The sequence below is a fragment of the Pipistrellus kuhlii genome, unplaced genomic scaffold, assembly GCF_014108245.1.
Source record: "Pipistrellus kuhlii isolate mPipKuh1 unplaced genomic scaffold, mPipKuh1.p scaffold_m20_p_2, whole genome shotgun sequence".
NCBI classification, from domain to species: Eukaryota; Metazoa; Chordata; class Mammalia; order Chiroptera; family Vespertilionidae; genus Pipistrellus; species Pipistrellus kuhlii.
The window spans coordinates 36,939,612-36,961,110 of record NW_023425515.1 but is presented as its reverse complement, the minus strand read 5'-3'; the positions used below and the strand labels follow the sequence as shown (position 1 = coordinate 36,961,110).

The following is a 21,499-nucleotide window of genomic DNA, read 5'->3' as shown; positions in this document are numbered from 1 at the left end:
TTTTTTACAGAGAGGAGGAGAGAGGGATAGAGAGCTAGAAACGTTGACGAGAGAGAAACATCGGCCAGCTGCCTCCTGCACACCCCCCACCAGGGATGTGTCCGCAACCAATGTACAATACATGCCCCCGACCGGAATCGAACCCGGGACCCTTCAGTTCGCAGACCGATGCTCCACCACTGAGCCAAACCAGTTTCGGCGTTGAGTTTCTATTTTTTTTTTTGGATAAATGCTACACTTGACCCACAATGTCAATGTAATATATGAGTCTATATACCTGCCCAGAAAGACTCGGACCCCTTTCCCTTCCTGCTCCCCTCTCTAGTTTGTCAATGGGCCATGTTCCTTCTCACCTCAGAGCCTGTACATAAGCTAGCCATTCCCTTTGCCTAGAACACTCTCTCTTCCCTTCAATCTACCCTGACCCTAGGACTAGGCTGGCTGCCTGTGACACTCACTCCCAGGATGCCATGCTTCTCTATAACAGTCTTAGCAACTGTAAACAAGATGTACCGAGCTATCTCATGCCTTCTCCCCCACTGGGAGGGCAATGGCGATGTCTTGTTCACCACAGGCCTAGAAGAGGTCTGATTGAGGAATGCTCAGTAAGTGTTTGAGAATGAATGAAAGGATAAATGACTCTCCTGGTTGTCCTACTCCATAGCAGCCTCCTCTTCTGGCTCTTTTTCTTCCACTGCCCTTCAGAAAGGCTTTCCTTTTCTCCTTTCCCTATTCTCCTCTTTTCTCTCCTCTCTCTGAAAGCTTTTGTCTAGGTTTCTAAGGAGATGTCCCTCAAGCCCACAGCTCCCTCCAGCCTCATCCTGTCTCCAGGAATGCACCCAGCTCTTACAGCTGCCTGCTGACCTCTCCATAGCGATGGTGCCCAGGTCCCTCAAACTCTCACGTCTAAAATTAGCAGCTCCCACTCCCTGAGTGTCTGTCTGTCACATGCAGGAGCATAAGCTTGCATCTCCCCACCCCCAAAAGTACCATATGAAGTAGATGCTATGATCCCATTTTACAGATGAACCTGTAAAATGAGCTAGGTCAATCTGCAACAAGCCGCAGAGCTGGGACTGGAATCAAGGACTGGGTTCAAAGTCTGCCCTTTTCCTGTGACATCACATTGTTTTCTCTGACCCAAAGTGCCCTAACCTGGTTCTTCTATAGGCACCCTTGATTTTCGAAGGACCCCGCCATTCCACCATCATTCTGGATGGCAGCCTTCACTTACTTCATCTCTTCCTCCTTCCACTCCTCTTTTCTAATATCCAGTCATCAGCAAGTCACAATTGGGACTGTGTCCCCTGCATCCTTCCCTGCCTAACAGTCCCGCTGCCACTTCCCCCATTTGGAAACTTACAGACTCGGAGCCCGAAGTACTGAAGAGACTCTTAACTGATCTTCAAGCTCCCTCTCTTGCATGTACTTTTCACACCCCAGCCCAACTGGCTTCCCAAAGCACTGCTCACTGGGCCACTCCCTCCCTGCTCTGGAGCGTGCAGTGGTCTGAGGCCTGTACAGAAACTCCTCAGGGTGCCATTGCAGGTCCCTTCCGGAACTAGACCCTCTCCACCTTCCCAGCCTCTCATCTGCTTTGAGCTCTCATTTGCCAAACTGGACCCCTTCCCATGGTCCAAGTACACCTTAGCCTTTCCTTCTTCAACACTTCTGTTTACACTGTTCTCTTTACCCAGTATAATATCACTCCCCCCTAGATATTCTACAGAGCTTAGCTCAAATGTAATCTTTTTTTTTTTAATTTTTGAAGCTCTTTTAAAATATATATGTTTTTACTGATTTCAAAGAAGGAGAGACAGAAACATCAATGATGGGAGAGAATCACTGATTGGCTGCCTCCTGCACATCTCCCACTGGGAATCAAGCCCGCAACCCGGGCATGTGCCCTGACCGACCGGGAATGGAACCATGACCTCCTGGTTCTTAGGTCTACACTCAGCCACCAAGCCACGCTGGTGGGGCTCCAATGTAATCTTATTAGGAAACATTCTCTGGCTACCCAAGTCTCTTCTGAGTCCCAAAAACCCACTTGGAGTCTTATTCTCAGATATCTAAGTCCATGATCCCATCCACACAGATAATTTCTTGTAACTCTGAAAGGTACATCTCAGATTTCCCTCCCTGCACAGGCACACAGTAGGTGCCTACGAAATGTTTTCCTGGAAGAAGGAGAAAAAGAAGGAGAAGGAGAAGGAGAAGGAGAGAAGAAGAAGGAGGAGGAGAAGGGGGAGAAGGAGGGGGAGGAGGGGGGGGGAGGGGGGGGGAAGGAAGGAAGGAGAGGAGAGGAGGGAAGGAAGAAAGAATAAAGGGAAAAGAAGGAAGGAAGGGCAGTCAGCTCACTAGGTGATAGGGTAGGCACAACTTAGTTCTCCACCCTGACCCTGGGCCAAGTAAACAGAGACCAGCCCAACTCAACAGGGGGTAGGGATGGGGATTCTGAGGATGCTCCTTACTTTCTCATTGGCGGTCCTGTTTAGGTAGTAATCTCGAGAAGGGAGAAAGAGCCCAGACTGGTCCACCTGCAATAGCAAGGTAAAGGAGTAAGCCCACCCCCGCCTAAACCTGGACTCTTGTGCAGGGGGACCTCCCCAGGCTGCCGGTCAGAGGGGAGGAGAGTCTGGGCTCAGCAAATGGCTCATACGTCCTTCCCCACCTTTCCCCAGCCCCTTACCTGTATAACATTGCTGTTGGAACTCTTAGAGTCAGCACTGATGTAGACGGTGAAGAAGGGGGAGGCCCTGTAGGTCCCCGCTACTGCCTTCAGCACCTCCATGAAGTTGTCTTGGTCCCAGGGCCCCGTAATATTCCAACCGCCAATCTGAGTAGAGACCATCGTGGAACCTATGACTTAGGTCCCCGAAGCTTCCAGGGCGCCACACCCCCTTCCAAGTCCTGTCCTTGCCCTGCCCACAGCCCACAGCCCACCCAGGGGCTGTACTTTTTCAATGAGGTCCCGCAGCGGCTGGGCTCCCAGCTCCTCAATGCGCTCCACCTGGAGGCAGGACAGGTAGAAGCGCTGTGTCTTCCGCTCGGCTTCGCTGCTGGAATTGAAGGTGGCGTTTTCTGTGGAGGAGAATAAAGGTCCGGGTGGCAACTATGCCGGCTGCTGAGCAGGTTCCCGGGCCCTTACCTGGTCCCTCTTCCTGCCTTCTGAACCAGGGGCAGCCCTCCTGATGCAAACCCAGGAAGACTGGGTGGAACGGCCAAGTGTGGCTTCCTCTCCCCTGTCCACGAAGACCACCCAAGATCTCTAAGCACCGCAGGCTCCCTGGTCTTACCACACCTCAGCAGCCCTCCAGACAGAATGCAGAGAGGAGTCTCTCCATTGTGCTTAGAGGTATGCCCCCCACCACCACCCCTGAAGCCCATCTCCACCTTTCAGGAGTCCCCTGCTCTTTGCATCCCTTACCCCAGGAGTATTCCCAGTCACCCTGTTATTTCTTTCTTTCTTTTTTAAAAAAATATATTTTATTGCTTTTTTTTACAGAGAGGAAGAGAGAGGGATAGAGAGCCAGAAACATCAATGAGAGAGAACCATCGATCAGCTGTCTCTTGCACACCCCCTATTGGGGATGTGCCCGCAACCAAAGTACATGCCCTTGACGGGAATCCAACCTGGGACCCTTCAATCCACAGGCCAGCACTCTATCCACTGAGCCAAACCGGTTTCAGCCACTGTTATTTCTTCATTGGTGGACATTTATTAAGTACCTACTCAGTGCCAAGCCTTTTGCTGGGCATGAAGCAGGTACTTGGCACAAGCCCCTGACAGGCGCACTCACCGAGCAGGTGTTTCAGGATGGCTTGGTTCTGGTCCCAGAGGCTATTGAACGTGTTCCAGCGAGAACGCCCATCCGGCAGGGGGTTCCTCCGGATCCAGCCTCCGCAGGAGAATTGGTAAAAGTCCTCACAGGGGCTCACCCCGCGGTCCAGGGTCTCCAGGATTTTCCCGGCCACTCGAATGCAGGCCTCTGTGAGGCAGGTGCTGTGGGAAGGGTCTGGGGCGGGGAACATGGCCAGGGCAGGGGGCTGTCAGTCAGTCTGAGAAAGGCAAACGCTTTGAGGGGGCCCGTGACGTGCCGGCAGGAAGGTTGGGAGGAGAGAGAAAAGCAGGGGAAGGTGGCTCCACCCGGAGACTATCTCAAAGGCCCTCCAGCCCGCAGAGTCCCCACAGCGGGGGGTGCTGCGGACAGGGTGAGCCCACCTACCTCGGTAGTACTGGACCCCCAGGGCCACAAAGCAGCCCACAAGCAGCGCAGCCAGCAGTAGCGAGACCCCTGCCAAGACCAGCTCCAGCTGGGTGTGCAAGCCCAAGAGGTGTCCCGTCCTCTTCTGGAATCCCACCTGGGGAACACAGGGTGACACAGCTAGCCGGCTGCAGGTGGGGCGAGGGGCTGGGGCTGGGGGCCCAAGATCACAGAAATCCTCCCAGAGGGCGAAGGCACAGGCAGTTGTCAGAGCCATGGGGTTAGCTAACTCCGGGCACCGAGGCAATGAGGCTGGCTGGGCTGAGGCTTGAGCCTGTTTTGTGCAACGTCATGGCTGAGAATCGCCTCGCCATCGTCCTCGCGCAGCAGCGGCCAGAGTCTGAGCGGAGGTGGGTGGGGGCAGGTGCAGGTGACCCTCCAGGGCAGCCCAAAGCCGCTGGGTTTGCCAGGCTTCATTCCAGGGCTGGGCCTGGGGAGGACGGAGAGCCCCCCTCGCTCACCTCCACAGAGTCCAGGGAGGCTCCGCCCTCCACGGGGGTCTCGGGCGCGTCGTCTTCCCGCAGCGTGGCCCGTCGGTACTCCACCATCTGCCACAGGCCGGGGCGCCCCCCCGGGTCAGGCGGATCGGGCTGATGGCCCGCGGCCCAGCCCCAGCCCCAGCCCCAGCGCCTCTCCCCAGGCCGGCGCCTCCCGTCTGCAGCGAGGCCCCTTCCCCGCCCGGAACCTGTGACCTGGGGTCCCCCCGACCCCTGCTCCTCCACACACACCCCCGCCCCCCCAGCCCCTGCCCGAGGCTGCCCGTCCGTCAGCCTCCCTGCCTCCCTCCCTCCTCTGGGGAGTGGGGGGCTCTGCCCTGCAGCCCGGAGCCCCACGCACATTACCGCCGCCGCCCAGCTCCTGCAGCGCGATGTTCATGGTGGAGTCCCCGCGGGCGGCACCTTAGGGCGCCCGGCGGCTGGCCCTCGCCCAGGCCGCGGCCTCGGACCCCGGCCAGGCCCCGCCGCCGCGCGCCATCGTAGCGGCTGCCACAGCCCTTCCCTGGGCCGCCGCCGCCCCCGCCTGCCCGCCTGCCGGGGTGGGGGGCTCCCCCGCCTCCCGCGGCGCTGCGCCCGCCCGGGCCGGGAACGCGGGGGAGGGGAGGGGCGGCCACCCAGACCTCCGGCTCCGGGACCCACCGCGGCCACCCCGCTGCGCTCGGAACCCGCCGCCCTCCGGAGCCGCAGGGAAGCCGCTGCTCTGGGGGTCAGCCCTCCCTCCCCCATCCCCCGCAGCATCCTTCCCCAAGCCTCCCGCAATGTACGTTCCTGTGACTCAGGCCCAAACGCTGCGGATCTTTCCCGGCCCAGTTAATTACCCAAAGGGCAGGCCCTCCCCATCATCCCCTTTAAACACCTTTGAGAATTTATAGTCCATGGAGGAGCATCTTCCCCCCGGAGCGCGCACAGCCGCTCCTCAGCCCGCAGAGCAGCCCGCAGAGCAGCACGCGGGCGCTGACCCACATACAGGGCGTCCGCATGATGTTCTCAGAGAGCACGCAGATCCCATGTGCACAGGCCAGCACCCAGCCAGGACACACACAGGATGCTTCCCGAAGGTACACACTGCCCACTCACACACAGTGTGCACACGCGCAGGGCTCCCAGCCCAACACACGCCACACACTGAGACAACACACACGCAGGGCCCACCCCGTACACGTTGCTCCACGACTGCACTTTTGCTCTCCACGATCACTGTTGTCATCGGATCCTCTCACACAGAGAGGATTACAGATGGTGACAAATTGGCAGAGGGGAAAAAAAAACAGCCATCCGCAGATATTTAAAGAAAAGATGTGTTAACACTTCCAACTTGAGGAAAGCAAATCGTTTTATTTGGGAGATTTACAAGAAGGGGGGGGGGGGGGGAAGCACACACAACCCAAGCACTACTTAACTGAAAGGCAATAGTGTGGCATCTATGCATCTGCCATCTGCCTTCCTTCCATATTGTCATTCCTTAATCAGGCCCCGAGGTGTTGCAGTCTGCTACTCTGCAGAGTGCCTCATATTTTCTTTTACCACAGTTGTGTGTGTGTGTGTGTGTGTGTGTGTGTGTGTGTGATCTAAGTGCCTCATCCTCCACCTTCCTCCCCAACACAGGCCGTGAGTCTGACCTGAGAAGTGGCAAATCCATAATCCGGCTCTCAAACGTCTTGCTGCAAATGGTTCTCGCATGGAACACGCTCGTGGCTGAGAAAAGGTGGGTGCCGAATGAATCAGGCTGAGAAATGCTGGATTGTTTTCTTTGGCACTTTCCACCCCATAACGACGTGTTCTCAAACAGGAGACAGAACGGTGTCATAGTTAAGATAAAAGATTCTGGATTCAGCCAAAACCGGTTTGGCTCAGTGGATAGAGTGTCAGCCTGCGGACTGAAAGGTCCCAGGTCCGACTCCAGTCAAGGGCATGTACCTTGGTTACAGGCACATCCCCAGTAGGAGGTATGCAGGAGGCAGCTGATAGATGTTTCTAGCTCTCTATCCTCCCTTCCTCAGTGTAAAAGATCAATAAAAATATGTTTAAAAAATATTCTGGATTCAGACTGAATTTCTTCACTGATAACATTGAAATAAGAATAGTACCTTTTCCAGCCGAAACCGGTTTGGCTCAGGGGATAGGGCGTCAGCCTGCGGACTAAAAGGTCCCAGGTTCGATTCCAGTCAAGGGCACGTATCTTGGTTGCGGGCACATCCCAAGTGGTGTGTGTGTGTGTGTGTGTGTGTGTGTGTGTGTGTGCAAGAGGCAGCTGGTCGATGTTTCTCTCTCATCAACGTTTCTAACTCTCTATCCCTCTCAATTCTTCTCTGTGTAAAATCAATAAAAATATATTTAAAAAAGAAAAAGAAAAAGAATAGTACCTTTTCCAAAGGATTGTTGTGAGAATCAAATGAAACAATACTTGTAAGTGCTTAGGGCAGTGCCTGACACATACGAGCACTCAGTGTGTTGCGGGCTGTTAGTTTTGTTGTTGTAAATAAAATCCTATGTAGGTAGAAATAAACATTGAAAGGCTGGAGAAAGCCTGTTCTGTTTTCCAGACAGTAGAGAAGGCAGATGGGTTCTAGGTTAGGCTGGTTCCCTGAGCAAGGAGCTTTCACACCCAGAACACTGGGGTCTGCAGCAGCAAGGACTTGGGATGGCCACTTGGGACAAGAGCCTGGAGTGGTTCATATGCTTTCTGATGACGTGTGGCACCACAGCACTTCCTTCTCCCCTCCCCCCAAGCCTGGATGCAGAGAAACATGGCAGCAGGGTTGGTCTTGCCCCACGGGAAATTCCACCGAGACATGGCCATGTGAGTGTAAACAAAGCTGCTACGTAAGGACTTCCTGGCAACACGCTCATCAGAAACAGTCCCACGGCTGCTGCAATGCCATACTGGAAAGAGCAAGTGTATGCAGCACTTTCCTATGTGCCTGCCAGTGTTCTAGGTGCTTTACACCTATGCACTCATTTATCCTCATGGCACTTACGAAGCCATGAAGAAAACTGAGGCATAGAGAGGCTGAGTCACACAGTTAGTAGCAGAGCTGGGATTCAAACACAAGTGGTCTGGCTCAAGGATATACTTCCTCCTAAGTAGTTGCTTGTCTTCTGCCATATCCTCTCTGGAAGAGTTAGGAGACACACATCTATTTTCAAGGTAGATAGACGTGGACTCAAATCTGGGTTCAATTCTTTATCAGCTGTATGATCTTTATCAAGTGACTTGAAAGCTCTGACCCTTCATTTTCTTCACCTGTAAAATGGGAACAGGCATCCGTATCTCAGAGAGTGGATCCGAGAAATGCAGCCACACAAGAAAGACCCTGTACCTACTTTTATTTATTTAAAAATATTTTTTATTGATTTTTTTACAGAGAGGAAGAGAGACGGATAGACAGAAACATCGACGAGAGAGAAACATCAATCAGCTGCCTCCTGCACACCCTGTACTGGGGATGTGCCCGCAACCAAGGTACATGCCCTTGACCGGAATCGAACCTGGGACCTTTCAGTCCGCAGGCTGATGCTCTATCCACTGAGCCAAACCGGTTTCGGCCCTGTACCTACTTTTATAGTGTTCTCAGTTTCACTGGGCTTGACCTAAATGGACAGTTCCTTTCCATGCCTCTTTCATGACCCAAATCATTTAGTAGGCGCATAATTATTCCTGACTACATGTTAAGTATCCTGTGTATAAAAGGCTTGGAGGTTGCTTTATTCTACAATTCTACTTTCTTTCCTCTGTGTTTATAATCTTTGACCCTGCTTTATTCTCTCATTCTATTATTCTCTCTCTTTTCCGTTCTTCTTTCCTACAGAAGTAATATTTTCTCTACATTGATTTTTTTTTTAATTTTTTTACAGAGAGAGGGATAGAGAGTTAGAAACATCGATGAGAGAGAATCATCGATCAGCTGCCTCTTGCACACCCCCTACTGGAGATGTGCCCACAACCAAGGTACATGCCTTTGACCAGAATCGAACCTGGGACCTTTCAGTCCGCAGGCCAACACTCTAGCCATTGAGCCAAACCGGTTTCGGCTCTACATTGATTTTAAATTGAGGGGGAATGAACAACAGGTTATATATTAAATTTACAAGGATAATGTATTAATAGTCATGAAGATAAGAAACATCCACATTCAGTGTTGACCAAGATGAGGAATATGTCACTTTCATATATTGCTGGTGGCTTACAAATTGATGCTTTTTTGGCCAATATAAATCAACAGATATAAGTGTACACTCTATTTGACCCAGGAAGTCTAATTCTAGGAAATTGTTCCAGGAAATAATCATGATCCACAGGAGAAAGATCTGGAAAGATATACACCAAACTGCTAATAATGGTTACCTCTTAGGATGGTACTACCGTGTTTCCCTGAAAATAAAACATCTTCCGAAAATAAGACCTATTTACAGGTTTCCTTCTGAGTGAAATATAAGGCATCTCCCCGAAAATAAGGCCCTCCTAGGCTCTGTCTCAGAATGCTATTGCTAAACATGAGAGATTTGGTCCACTGATTCTGAAAGTAATGGAGTCACAAGAAATTCACCAGGAAATTCAGGAATTGGATTGTTATGATGATGTTCCAGAAGATGATGACATGATTGTCATTGAATAAATGAGTAAATTCTTGATACTGTAGGATTCACGGTTTGTCTGATTTGTGTTGACAACTACCGTACTACCATATACAGGTAATAAATTTCCTTTATTTTCATTTAACAATTAATGTGTACCGTATTCTTCTTCATGGAAAAATAAGACATCCCCTGAAAATAAGACCTAGTGCATCTTTGGGAGCAAAAATGAATATAAGACACTGTCTTATTTTGGGGGAAACAGGGTAGCTTTTGCTACATAAAAAACCTACCCAAACTTTGTGGATTAAAATAGCAAACATTTGTTTATCTGTTCAGTGGGTTGACTGGGTCAGTTCAGCAGGAGCTGAGTGGTCTAGTTGACTGGCCTCATTTACATGTTTGGGTCCCAGCAGGAATGAGTGGGCTCTGTCTCTGTGGTCTCTCCTTCTCCTGTAAGTTAGCCCATATGATAGCTCAAAACTCCCAGCACCAGAAAACAGAGTAAGGCCCAGTACATGAACTTTTCCAAGTCTTTGCCTTCAGTACATTTGCTAATGTCCCTATTGGGCAAAGCAAGCCAGAGGTTAAGCTCAGATTCAGGGTTGGAGAAATAGATTCTACTTCTTGATTGGAGGAGCTACAAAATATATGGGCCATTTTCCCCCCTACATTTATTCATCACAGCACTGTCTATGATAACAACAACAAAAAAAATGGAGGGGAAATTCAACATCTAAGAGTTAATATAAATATATTTAATGCTGAGATTACTTTTCACTTCTTTATGCTTTTCTGTATAATAATAGCAGTTCTATTTTCTCTCACTTACCTAAGCACTTTTTTATGTTAACTTGTTTAATCCTCAGAAGGACCCACTCTGTAGATTCTATCAGTATCACAGTCTCTGTTTTACAGACAGAGAGCCTAGGACACAGGGAAACTTAATAACATATCCAAAGTTACACATCAAGTAGAAGGCAGATCCTCAATTTGAATCTAAACTCTGTGCTCCTAACTATTAGTATCCTTTTTAAGTCACCTCATTTTTCTGGGGCCGGAGTGTGATGCTTGCTAAGTGGACTATATAATTGGTTTTAAACATTTTTAAAAAATCATTGAAACTTTTTTATTGCAAATGTAATATACTTCAGAAACATACATAATAAAAGATGAAATTCATTCTGCTGGGATCCCAGGTCCATCCTCAGAAGAAACCCTTATTAGCAGTTTGGTGGGTATCCTTCCAGATTTTCCTTTTATATGCATTTATATACCTAAACACACTATGTATGCATATGGGTATATATGCATATGTATGTACTTTTTTTCCACAAATATGAAATCATACTCTACACTTGTTAGTGGCACATTGGCAGGCCTTGATATCTTACCATGTCGATCCACTCAGATCTGTCTCCTTTTTTTCTTTTGTGATTTACTAGCCTCCGCTAAATAGAATGAGTCCCAGAAATACCCTCATGGGGTGGGCTTCCTTTGAGTGGACAGAGTTTAAGGAGGGTGAAACATGGTCATGAGAGATGTAAAATATTGCTCCAAAATATTTGTAACAGGTTGTATTTGTTTTCCTAGGTTTGCTGTAACAAAGTCCTACAAACTGAGTAACTTAAAGCAACAGAAACTTGTTCTCACATTTCTGGAGGCGAGAAGTCCAAAATCAAGGTATTGGCAGGGCCATACTCCTTTGGAAGTCTGTAGACAAGAATCCTTCCTTGCTTCTTCCATCTTCCAGTGGCTCCCAGCAATCCTTGGTGTTTCTTGGCTTGCAGCTAAACCACTCCTATCTCTGCTTCCTCACTTAGCCTCCTTCCCTGTGTGTATGTGTCTTTGTGCATCTGTCCTCTTCTTCTTCTTCTTTTTAACTCTTTTTTTATAATTTATTTTATTTTATTTTTAAAAATATATATTTTTATTGATTTTTTACAGAGAGGAAGGGAAAGGCATAGAAAGCTAGAAACATCGACCAGCTGCCCTTCTACATGCCCTTGACTGGAATCAAACCTGGAACCTTTCAGTCCACAGACTGACACTCTATCCACTGAGCCAAACCGGTTTTGGCTGTCCTCTTCTTATAAAGATGCCAGTGATCGAATTTAGGGCCCACTCAAATCCATTATGGCCTCCTCTTAATTTGAGTAATTATATCTGCAAAGGCCCTGTTTCCAAATAAGGTCACATTCTGAGGGTCCAGCTGAACACAAAATTGGGGGTGGGGGGAGTCCTATTCAACCTATTGAACAAGCCTTACAGTTTCCACTTGAATAAAAGTGCCATTTATACTCAAGTGTCAAATTTTTAATGACTTCCTTTTTAATTTATTTTTATTATTTTATTTTTAATATATTTTATTGATTTTCCACAGAGAGGAAGGAAGAGGGATAGAGAGCTAGAAACGTCAATGAGAGAGCAACATTAACCAGCTGCCTCCTGCGCACCCCCTACTGGGGATGTGCCGAAACCAATGTACATGCCCTTGACAGGAATCGAACCAGGGACCCTTTAGTCCTCAGACGGACGCTCTATCCACTGAGCCAAACCGGTTTCGGCGGGAATCACAATTTTATTTTATTTATTTATTTTTTAAAACATATTTTATTGATACTTTACAGAGGAAGGGAGAGAGATAAAGAGCTAGAAACGTCAATGAGAGAGAAACATCAACCAGCTGCCCCTTGCACACCCTCTACCGGGGATGTGCCTGCAACCAATGTACATGCCCTTGACCGTTATCGAACCTGGGACCTTTCAGCCCACAGACCGACGCTCTACCACTGAGCCAAACCGGTTTTGGTGGGAATCACAATTTTAAAAAGTTCCCCCACACAATTTTTAACACATAATGGAAGCTTATATATTGCTATAACTTCACAATTTTGCACTTAGGTCTTTTGCTTTAATCATGATCCAGCATGTACAGCAGGGGCAGGAATAAGATTATTATTATTTTTTTAATTTTATTTATTTATTTATTTATTTATTTATACAGAGAGGAAGGGAGAAGGATAGAGAGTTAGAAACATCAATGAAAGAGAAACACCAATCACTGCCTCCTGTACACCCCATCGTGGGCATGTGCCTGCAACCAAGGTACATGCACTTGACCGGAATCGAACCTGGGATCCTTCAGTCCACAGGCCGACACTCTATCCATTGAGTCAAACCAGTTAGGGCTGGAATAAGATTATTTATGAAGCAGCTAAATTCATTGTTAATGAATTCCAAGTTAAATTGTCATTCCTCCATCTCCCTCATTCTGGGGGAAGAAAAGAGTATTGTTTCAATTCCCCACCCAGCGTTCTCATCTTATCCTTGGTAAAGAAAGGTTATGTCCCGTTTAACACTTCAGGTGAGGGACAGCTCATTACCTCCTGAGACAACCCACTTCACCTCAGGACAATCTCACTTCAGAAACTTTCCTTAATATAGGCTCTATCATCTCTACGCTTTGAACTAGAAGATGGAGGCACAGAGAGATATGCATATTATTCAAATGTATGGGAAAGGATTGGAAGGACATATGTGCAGGGGTGGGCAAAGTATGTAGGTTTACAGTTGTAAGTCAAATATATAATACAGTAATGAATAAATAATAAAAGAATAAACTGCCTGGCCGGCGTGGCTTAGTGATTGGTTGTTGACCTATGAATCAGGAGGTCACAGTTCGATTCCCAGTCAGGGCACATGCCCAGGTTACAAGCTCCATCCTCAGTGTGGGTTGGGCAGAAGGCAGCCATCAATGATTCTCTCATACCGTTGATGTTTCTATCTCTCTCTTCCTCTCCCTTCCTCTCTGAAGTCAATAAAAATATATATTAGAAAATGAAAAAAAAACACAACTGCTTCCTGTACTCAGAACTGTAAACCTACTTTTGCCCACCCCTGTATATCAAAAGTTTTGTATGGTTTTCCATATTTTCCTAAATGTTACAAGTATAAATGAATTACCTTTAAAAAAAAAAGCATATATTGTTTATTTATTTCAGAGCAGGAGGGAGAGGAAGAGAGAGAGAGAAATATCAATGATGAGAGAATCATCCATCAGCTGCCTTCTGCACCCCCACACTGGGGATCGAGCCCACAACCCAGGCCTGTGCCCTGACTCGAAATCAAACTGTAACCTCCTGGCTCAGGTTAATGCTCAACCACTAAGCCATGCTGGCCGGGCATGAATTACTTTTTTAAAATCTAGCACGATGGGACCTTCAGTTCAAGTTCATGGAGAAAGTAGCAGAACCAGGATTGGAACCCATTGCTGGACAACCTCCAGTGGGGGTGACATTTCTGGACTCTCTCCTTAGTGTTCCTGAGCTCCAGCCTCTGATGTCCTTCCAGGTCTCCCGGCTCTCTCCTCAGCTGGGCCTCCAGCTCCAGCTTCCGTCTTATCTCAGACTAGCACACAGCAGAGGAGGGCTTGATAGGGATGGGCCCCCAGATCTGTGGCTCTGCTTGAGGCTTGCACAGAGGCATCCTCCGGCAACCGTTTCTCTTCCCTCTCCTTCCGCCCGCCCCCCCTCCCTCACCCCTCCTCCTCCCCGGCAGCCACACCACCAGTCCTGGTCTCTGGGGCAGGCACCATTGCCTTCGCCTCTGTGTTCCAGGGACTAACACTTGGTGCTGAGTTGTTGGAGGAAGGACACTCAGTACTTGGCAGCCTTACTAGCTGTGTGATTTGGTGGGAGGTGGCAGGGGTGTCTGTGTGGGGTACATGCTTCACTGACAGTGGGTTCCCCCTCCGCCTCAATGGTGCACTGAACCCAGGAAATGATTATTACCCCGACCAGCGCAGTCATCACCCCTCTCCTTCAAGGCCAATGATTTCCACAGAGCCCCTGATCGCTGGCAAGCAGGTGACACTGCAGTGGACGGCCAGCTGGGGGTGGGAGGTGTGAGGAGACAGTGTTCCCGTTGGTTCGGGAGAACGGTCACGTGAGGCACTTCCGCAAGGGCAGGGGGGGGCGCCCTCTGTCCCCCCCTTCCCCCCTCTACCGTGGACACACGCAGAAGCTCGGCGTCCTCAGGCGCTCCGGGCTTCCCTGCGTCACCTGGAGCCAGGGTGCCCTTGGCGACGCCACCATTCATTCTTCTCACAGCGCGCGCACCCGGGCACCAGGCACGGGGGCTGGGAGGACCGCGGGGCGCGCCGGGCGCTTCGAACCCGAGATCAAGCGCCAGCGTTAGGGCTGGGGACGCGCATCCGCCCTGGTGCTCACTTGTCAGTCCCGTTCCCGAGGCCTCCCCCAAGGTGAGATCGAGATGCACAGAGACTGGGGAGATGGAGACCCAGTGGTCCATAGGTGCAGGGGCCGAGCATGGAGGCGGGTGCAGGAGAGCAAAGACATGTAAGACCGACGCAGACCGCAACGCCCAGAGGGATGGGTCACGGGGGCAGATACGGGCAGGCACAGGTTATGGACTGACACAGAGAGAGGCAGAGGCAGACACAGAAGGGCAGTCAGAGGAACACAGGCTGCGGGTGAACGGTTTAAAACCCGAAGAGCTGCTGAGACGGGTTTGGCTCAGTGGATAGAGCGTTGGCCTGCGGACTCAAGGGTCCCAGGTTCGTTTCCGGTCAAGGACATGTACCTTGGTTGCGGGCACATCCCCAGTGTGGGGTGTGCAGGAGGCAGCTGGTCGATATATCTCTCTCATCGATGTTTCTAGCTCTCTATCCTTCTCCCTTCCTCTCTGTGAAAAATCAATAAAATATATTTAAAAAAAAAATAAAACCCGAAGAGCAACCCAGGATAAGACCGCCGGCGGCGAGGGTACCACCCGCGGCTTCGAGCCGCTGCCTCGTCCTGCGGAGGCGCCGGGTCCGCACACCTCGCCCCGCGCCGCGTCCCGGTGTCTGCCCCACGCTGAGGGCAGCCCCGCTCCCGCCTTCCGGCCCGGCCCGCCCTCCCATCCCAGGCCCGTTGGCTCGGCGCTCAGAGTCTCCTGGCCCGGCCTCCCGCCCCGCGGTGCCAGAGCGCTCCCGCCACTCCTCCCCCCGCCTCTCCCGGGCAGGTGCTGTGCCCGCGCCGGAGTCATTCACCAGCCGCCGCTCCCGCCTCCGGCAAGACCCTCCCACCGCCCTCCGTCCCCGCCCTCCCCTCCCGGGAGAGACCGGCGCTCTCTCCCGGCCCCCGCCCCGCCCTCCCCGCCGCCGCTGCCCGCCCCGCCTCCCCCCGCCCAGCCCGCCGCGCTCTGCGGCATCGGGCGCTCATCGTCATTCCGCTCCCGCCGCCGCCGCCGCCGCCGCCGCCATCCCCGCCCCCGCGCCGCCCCCGCCGGTCCCCGCCGCCGCCGCCGCCGCCGCCTGCCCAGCGGCCCGGAGGCGGAGGCGCGGGGGAGGAGGCCCCGCTGGCTCCCTCCGCAGCCCCGGATGCTGCATGACTTCATCCTTCCGCCGGCTCCCCCGCTGAGCTAGGGCCGGCCCGGCAGCCAGCCCGCCGTCCGCGCCCCGCCGCAGTCCCGCGCCCGCCCCGCGCCCGCCATGTCCGAGATCCTGCCCTACAGCGAGGACAAGATGGGCCGCTTCGGCGCCGACCCCGAGGGCTCCGACCTCTCCTTCAGCTGCCGCCTCCAGGACACCAACTCCTTCTTCGCGGGCAATCAAGCCAAGCGACCCCCCAAGCTGGGCCAGATCGGCCGAGCCAAGAGAGGTAGGCGGCCGGCCTGACCCAGAAACCCCCCGCCGGGCGGGCGCCTCCCGCAGGCCGCTCCCCGCCGGGCTCCCGCAGCTCCTGCCGCAGACCAGCGCAGCCCGCCGCTCGCAGGCTGCGATTGGGGTGGGGTGGGGGGTCCCCGTTGCAGTGCTGTCCCCCTCTCTTTCCCTCTCTCGGGAATGCAATGCCCTGGATTCGAAGCTCAACACCTCTGGAAGGAGAGCCTTGGTACCCGGGCGAGGGGGAGGGACCGGCCGGGGGCATTTGGGGTTACCTGCAAGTGGGGAACATGGGGAGACGGGCCGCTTCTTCTGCATCAAACGCTGAGTCCGTGGATGCTACGAAAGAACCTTCGGGTGTGGAGGGATGTCCGATTGCAGAGCATGGGGGGCGGGGGGGGGGGGGAGAAGACAGGAAATCGGACATCCTGGTGCTTTGCATGGGGAGGGGGCTTTGTTTTGGTGCCAGGAACGGAAGAGGGGTTCAAATGGCAGGAGAGTTAGGTTGGGGAGAGGCTTAGACTAGCTGGAGATTCCGTTTGAGGAGGGGGTTCCGTTGCAGGGAGGGTTGGCGAAGGGGATCCCACGAGCAAAAAGGTCTCTCAGACCAGCTCGGATGGCAGGGAGCTCAGGTGGCGGGAGGGTTTGCCCTGGAGGTTGGAGGGCCGGAGCCTTATAACGAGGGGGGCGTTCCTCCGCGGGGAGAGGAGGGGTCTGTGGGAGCTGGGTAGGTGGTGGGGTGAGTCTGCAGCAGGAGAGTTGGGGGGTGGGGGGCACTGTGGCATGGGGATCGAGGGGCGCTGCTGGGCTCCGGGCAGCTTCTGCGCGGGGCCCGAGGACGCGGGTCCGCTCCGGCCGCCGCCCCCCGGGCCGCGCGGCTGACGCGCTCTCCCCCTCCCTGTGCAGTGGTGATCGAGGATGACCGGATAGACGACGTGCTGAAGGGGATGGGGGAGAAGCCGCCGTCCGGAGTGTAGACGCGCCGGCTCGGGCGGCGGGCTCCGGGCCCAGCCTCGCAGCAGCGGCCGGGAGCGCGGGCAGGCGATGCAGCTGCCGGCGACCCCCGCCCGGGCCCAGGCGCCCGCGGGCGGGGGCTGCGGGGCCGCGCCGCCTCCGGGCCGGAGTCGCCGCCGCCGCCGCCGCCGGGCACCTCGGAGCTGTCCGCTTCAGCACCACCGCGGCGGCGGCGGCCACAGCGGCGGCGCAGACCCGCCCGGAGCCCACCGCCGCGCTCATGCACTTTAGAACCGCGGGCCGCAGCCCCATCCCGCACACCAACCAGAACGTACAGAGCCCCGCGGCCCGCAGCCCCCGGCCCGCCCCCTCCCGCACGGCTCCCCAGCCCCGCCCCTCTCCGGCCGGCTCGGTCTGCAGACCTGGCTGCCAGCCGCGTCGGACGGCGCGCGGCCAGGGATGTTTGGCTGCGCATTTGCATGAGCTTCCCACCCACCTGAGCCCAGCCCTCCAGGCCGCTCCTCACCCTCACCCCTGTCAGGCGTGACCCCAGCCTCGGCCTCTTTCTAAGGGACTTCCTCAGCACATTTGTATTTTTATATCCGACTCTTTGTTTACTGGCTCCCCTCATTAGTGCCCTCCCCCCTCCGTCTCGTCCTTACTCTTCTGCGCCTGGCAGATAGGACGAGTGCTGAGGGTGGGAATGGACAAGCCCCAACATGGTAACCAACGCGTGGCCAGTCTGTCCAGGCCTGACCCCAGGCGGCTCTCTGGCAGACCCCTCCCCTCCAGGTATCACCTTCCAAGGGCCCAGGTCTGATTTTACCTTGGAACCCTGCCCCCCTGCCCCTGGGAACCCAAATGGGGATTGATCTGCACCCTTGGATGACACCTGTGGCCCTAGAGATGTTCTCAACCCAGGGGTGTCCTTTGTAAATGTTCCTCCATCCTCACTGTACCAGGAGTGTGTGAATAAACACAGACCTCCGTGTGTGTGTGGCTTTTGCTTCCGTTTGCTCAGGGGTCAGGCAAAAATGGCTCTAGTCCCTTTTGGGAAGGGGAATGGGTATTTGAGAATCTCTGGTGCATGTTGCTGGCAAGGAAGAGTTGCCAAGTAAACACAGCAGGCAGCCTGGCCTGAGAACTTCATTACAATGTAGTATTCTTGGGTAAATATACAACCAGAACAGCACAGGTCATCAGAGATGGGGCTGGAGTTAGGGTCAGAATTGTAAAGCAATCTAGATGCAAAGTCTGCAGCCTCCTATGGGTAAGTCCAGGTTGAAGGGGGTGGGGAGGCAACAACAGGCCCCAGGGATGCAGGTCTCTGAGTCTGGCTGGCAAGCAGAGGGGCTGTGGTGGATTCAACATGGTGGGAGAGGAAGTTGGGGAGCCCAGGAGAGATCTGAGAAACCCAAGAAGGAAGCCAGAAACCTGTGATTTGAGATGTAACTTAGCCTGGGCTATATTGTTTCATGTGGGGTTGCTTTCATCAGCTCTATCTTAGGCCTCAGGCCCCTGGGATGTGCGCACCTTGGACCCAACCCTAAGCCCTGAGTCAGGAATTACAACTTGAGGAGTCCAGGGCAGAAAGGTAAGGGGGACCCAAGGACCATACTTCTGGCCTCACAGCTCAATGGCACTAAGGAAGTCCTCGTGATCTGAGTCCTGGAGAAAGCAGGGTGAGGTGGGAGGTTTGGGGGATGAGAAGATCTGGGTCCCAAGAGCCAGCTGGGCCACGCTAAGCTCTTTGCCCTTGTGCATGACGTAGAGATGGAAGTGGAAACCATTGCCATAGGTTGCATGCCTTAGGGACCAGCCATAACGGGATTGGGCATAGTGTCTAGTCCGAAAATGGGGGGCTGCAGAGGTCAGCGAGATGAACCGGCCTCCAGGGACCAGCACTCTGCTCACCTGCAAGGCAAACAGAGAAGCCATTGGTGAGGAGTCCATCTTCAGGTTCTCAAAGGTCAGTATCGTCCCAGTTGACCTCCCAGATACTACGCTGCATCCAGCTCTCCATGGCAAATTGAGCCTCCTTCTGTGTCCCTGGTCATTCCATGGGGTAGGGCTATATTCTAGACAGGTAGGAGCATGGGCGTGATGTCAAGCCAGGGGACACTGCTTTCCTGCCAATTGCCCACCCTCCCGATCTATTACCTATCTGGAACCTGGCTACTATGCCATCCCTACGGCATCCCAGTAGCCAACCATCAGCTCTGTGAACCTGGCCACTCCAGCCTCCTATAATTTGACCAGCGTAGCTCTCCCCTTCATTCAGGTAACCACAGACATAAAATGCCTCCTCTGGCTTCTAAGTCCATCCAATCTCCTGAAACTTCAACCCCTCAGCTCCACCTCTTGGTCTGCCCTCCTCTCTTGTTGCTCCCTCACCTCACTCAGCACCTGGTCCACGGTGTGGACACCTTCAGAGGACACGGTCCAGGGATCCCGTTCTCCAGCCAACAGGGCATCCAGTGTGCCCTTCTCGAGCACCACATCGAAGGAACCACTGGGAAAGCCCAGTGCTCGTACGTCCATGGTCTCCCAGCGCAGCGTGGGCACATGAGCATAGCGAGCCCGCATGGCGTCCACCACTACTGATGAGTAATCCACACTGGTCACATCAGGGAAGCCCCCAAGGTATAGCTGGTAGCTCAGGGCACTGTTTCCACATCCTGAGTGGGAAAAGGTGGGTAGCAAAAAAGCTAGGTTATCTTTTATTTTTTTCCACATATATTATTCTTGATTTCAGAGAGGAAAGGAGAGGGAGAGAGAGAAACATCAATGAGAATCATTGATTGGCTGCCTCTTGCATGTCCTACACAGAGCATCGAGCCTACAACCCGGGCATGTGCCCCAACCAGGGACAGAACCATGACCTCCTGGTTCATAGGTTGACACTCAACCTGCTGAGTAAGCCACACCTGCTGAGTAAGATAAGTTAGCTTTGATTCTCCTCCCCAATTATCCATCCACTCTTGGCCCATTTTCCAACAGCCCAAACCCTCCTGTGCTGAGAAAGCAGCAGCACCGTACAGAAAAGAGCATGAGGCTCGGAGTCAGGCAGACGTGGGCACATATCCTGGCTCTATCATTCCTAGATGTGTGAATTAGGAACTTGGGTTTCCTATTTAGAAAAAGGAAGATAACAAGACCTACCCTGCCTGCAGGAGAAGCTGCACTGAATTTTAAGAACTAAAACAGATGAAGAAGCTCTGAACGTAGGAGTTCAAAGATCTGGGTTCTGATACTCCTTGTCACACTGCCTTGGCAATTCACTCAATTCTGAGCCTATTTTCTCAGACTCAGAATAAGACAATATTGGCATCATTAGGTTCATAGTATTATCATTAGAATATTAATATTACCCTAATACTGGACCTCCCAGAGAACCTCTGGGAAAACTTCAAGTTAGGGATCATTTTCCTATTTTATTAACAAGTGAAGGGGAAACCAGGTGGGGACACAGTGGAGCTGATCCCTTATAATTCCTTACATATTGTATTCTGCTGAGTAAGAGTCCCTGACCTTAAGGAGCTCATGCTTTGGTGGGAGGAACAGATGTGTAATCAGGCAATTGCCACGTAATGTGATGAGTGTTTCAATAGGGACAGGCTGTGGGAGCACATAAGATGATCCCTGTTGCTGAAACTCGTTTGGCTCAGTAGATAGAGCGTCGGCCTGCGGACTGAAAGGTCCCGGGTTCCATTCCAGTCAAGGGCATGTACATTGGTTGCAGGCACATCCCCAGTAGGGGGTGTGCAGGGGGCAGCTGATCGATGATTCTCCCTCATCGATGTTTCTAACTATCCCCCTCTCTTCTTCTCTGTAAAAAATCAATAAAATATATTATTAAAAAAAAAAAAAAAAAAGATGATCCCTGTCCTTACATCAGGAAGTTGGGCAAGGGTTGCAGGGAAGCTGACAACCAATCAGTCTTGAAGAATCGTAATACTGGTGGGAAGTGCCTGAAAAGCAGTCCCAAAGAGGACTAGGTCCGTAAAAGAACAGGTGGAGGTTAGAAGCATGGATGTGGACCCATGGATTTTCTTCAAAGATCTGTTGGCTTCTTCTAGGCCCTCTTGTGGTCAGTCTCAGCTTGAGACCAGGGCTGGATGACAGCTCTTGTTGGCCCCACATGGGGATGCCCAGCTCTTGGGATTAGATTACCTTTAATCCCCATTTGTCTCTAAGAGGATCACAGGATCAGCTGTGGGGATAGCCCTAATCTAGCAGGGCTTGGTACCAGATCAGACAACCAGAGGATGCTAACTGGTCCTCAGCTGACCTTTCCTGTGTTCTTTCTCAGGCCCCAGGCTCAAGCAGACTACTATCTCACCTGGAAAAAAAAATGTGTGCTTCCTTACAGCAAGCTCTAGTAGATACACAATATGGGATGGGAGGTGAGAGTGACTGAACAAAAGACCCTAACTCAGTTCAGGCTGTTACCCCACTGGGTTCTCTGACCCACAAACCCTTTACCACCCTACACTTGACCTCATGCCTACAGAGCTCTGCCCAACTACAGACAAACC

General features: G+C 52.6%; 2 protein-coding genes across 7 annotated transcripts in view; one reads left to right on the top strand and one right to left on the bottom strand.

The window, feature by feature from the left end:
* LOC118722596 (endothelin-converting enzyme 2) overlaps nt 1-21,499 on the bottom strand; it is a 35,868-nt gene that overhangs the window by 10,038 nt on the left and 4,331 nt on the right. Inside the window, exons 2-8 of one of the 6 annotated variants that reach the window (XM_036444276.2) lie at nt 19,356-19,639; nt 4,730-4,816; nt 4,230-4,365; nt 3,804-4,019; nt 2,960-3,084; nt 2,693-2,839; nt 2,475-2,540 (exon numbers count right to left, since the gene is read on the bottom strand). In XM_036444276.2, the coding sequence (XP_036300169.1) occupies nt 2,475-2,540; nt 2,693-2,839; nt 2,960-3,084; nt 3,804-4,019; nt 4,230-4,365; nt 4,730-4,816; nt 19,356-19,639 (1,061 nt within the window). Of the gene's footprint in view, nt 1-2,474; nt 2,541-2,692; nt 2,840-2,959; nt 3,085-3,803; nt 4,020-4,229; nt 4,366-4,729; nt 4,817-5,105; nt 5,342-5,621; nt 5,750-18,401; nt 18,876-19,355; nt 19,640-21,499 lie in introns of those variants that run through there. The other 5 variants (XM_036444272.2, XM_036444274.2, XM_036444271.2 and 2 more) reach the window with 5 other exon arrangements.
* Nucleotides 15,571-17,954, top strand: CAMK2N2 (calcium/calmodulin dependent protein kinase II inhibitor 2). The gene is made up of 2 exons (XM_036444277.2): nt 15,571-16,005; nt 16,914-17,954. The coding sequence occupies exons 1-2, from the start codon at nt 15,837-15,839 to the stop codon at nt 16,982-16,984; spliced, it is 240 nt and encodes a 79-aa protein (XP_036300170.1). The 5' UTR covers nt 15,571-15,836; the 3' UTR covers nt 16,985-17,954.

Excerpts from the sequence above, each read along its gene's own strand:
- CAMK2N2 (XM_036444277.2), top strand. The coding sequence starts at position 15,837 with ATGTCCGAGATCCTGCCCTACAGCGAGGACAAGATGGGCCGCTTCGGC. Across the intron at positions 16,006-16,913 it reads GATCGGCCGAGCCAAGAGAG|TGGTGATCGAGGATGACCGG; the intron begins GTAGGCGGCCGG and ends CTCCCTGTGCAG.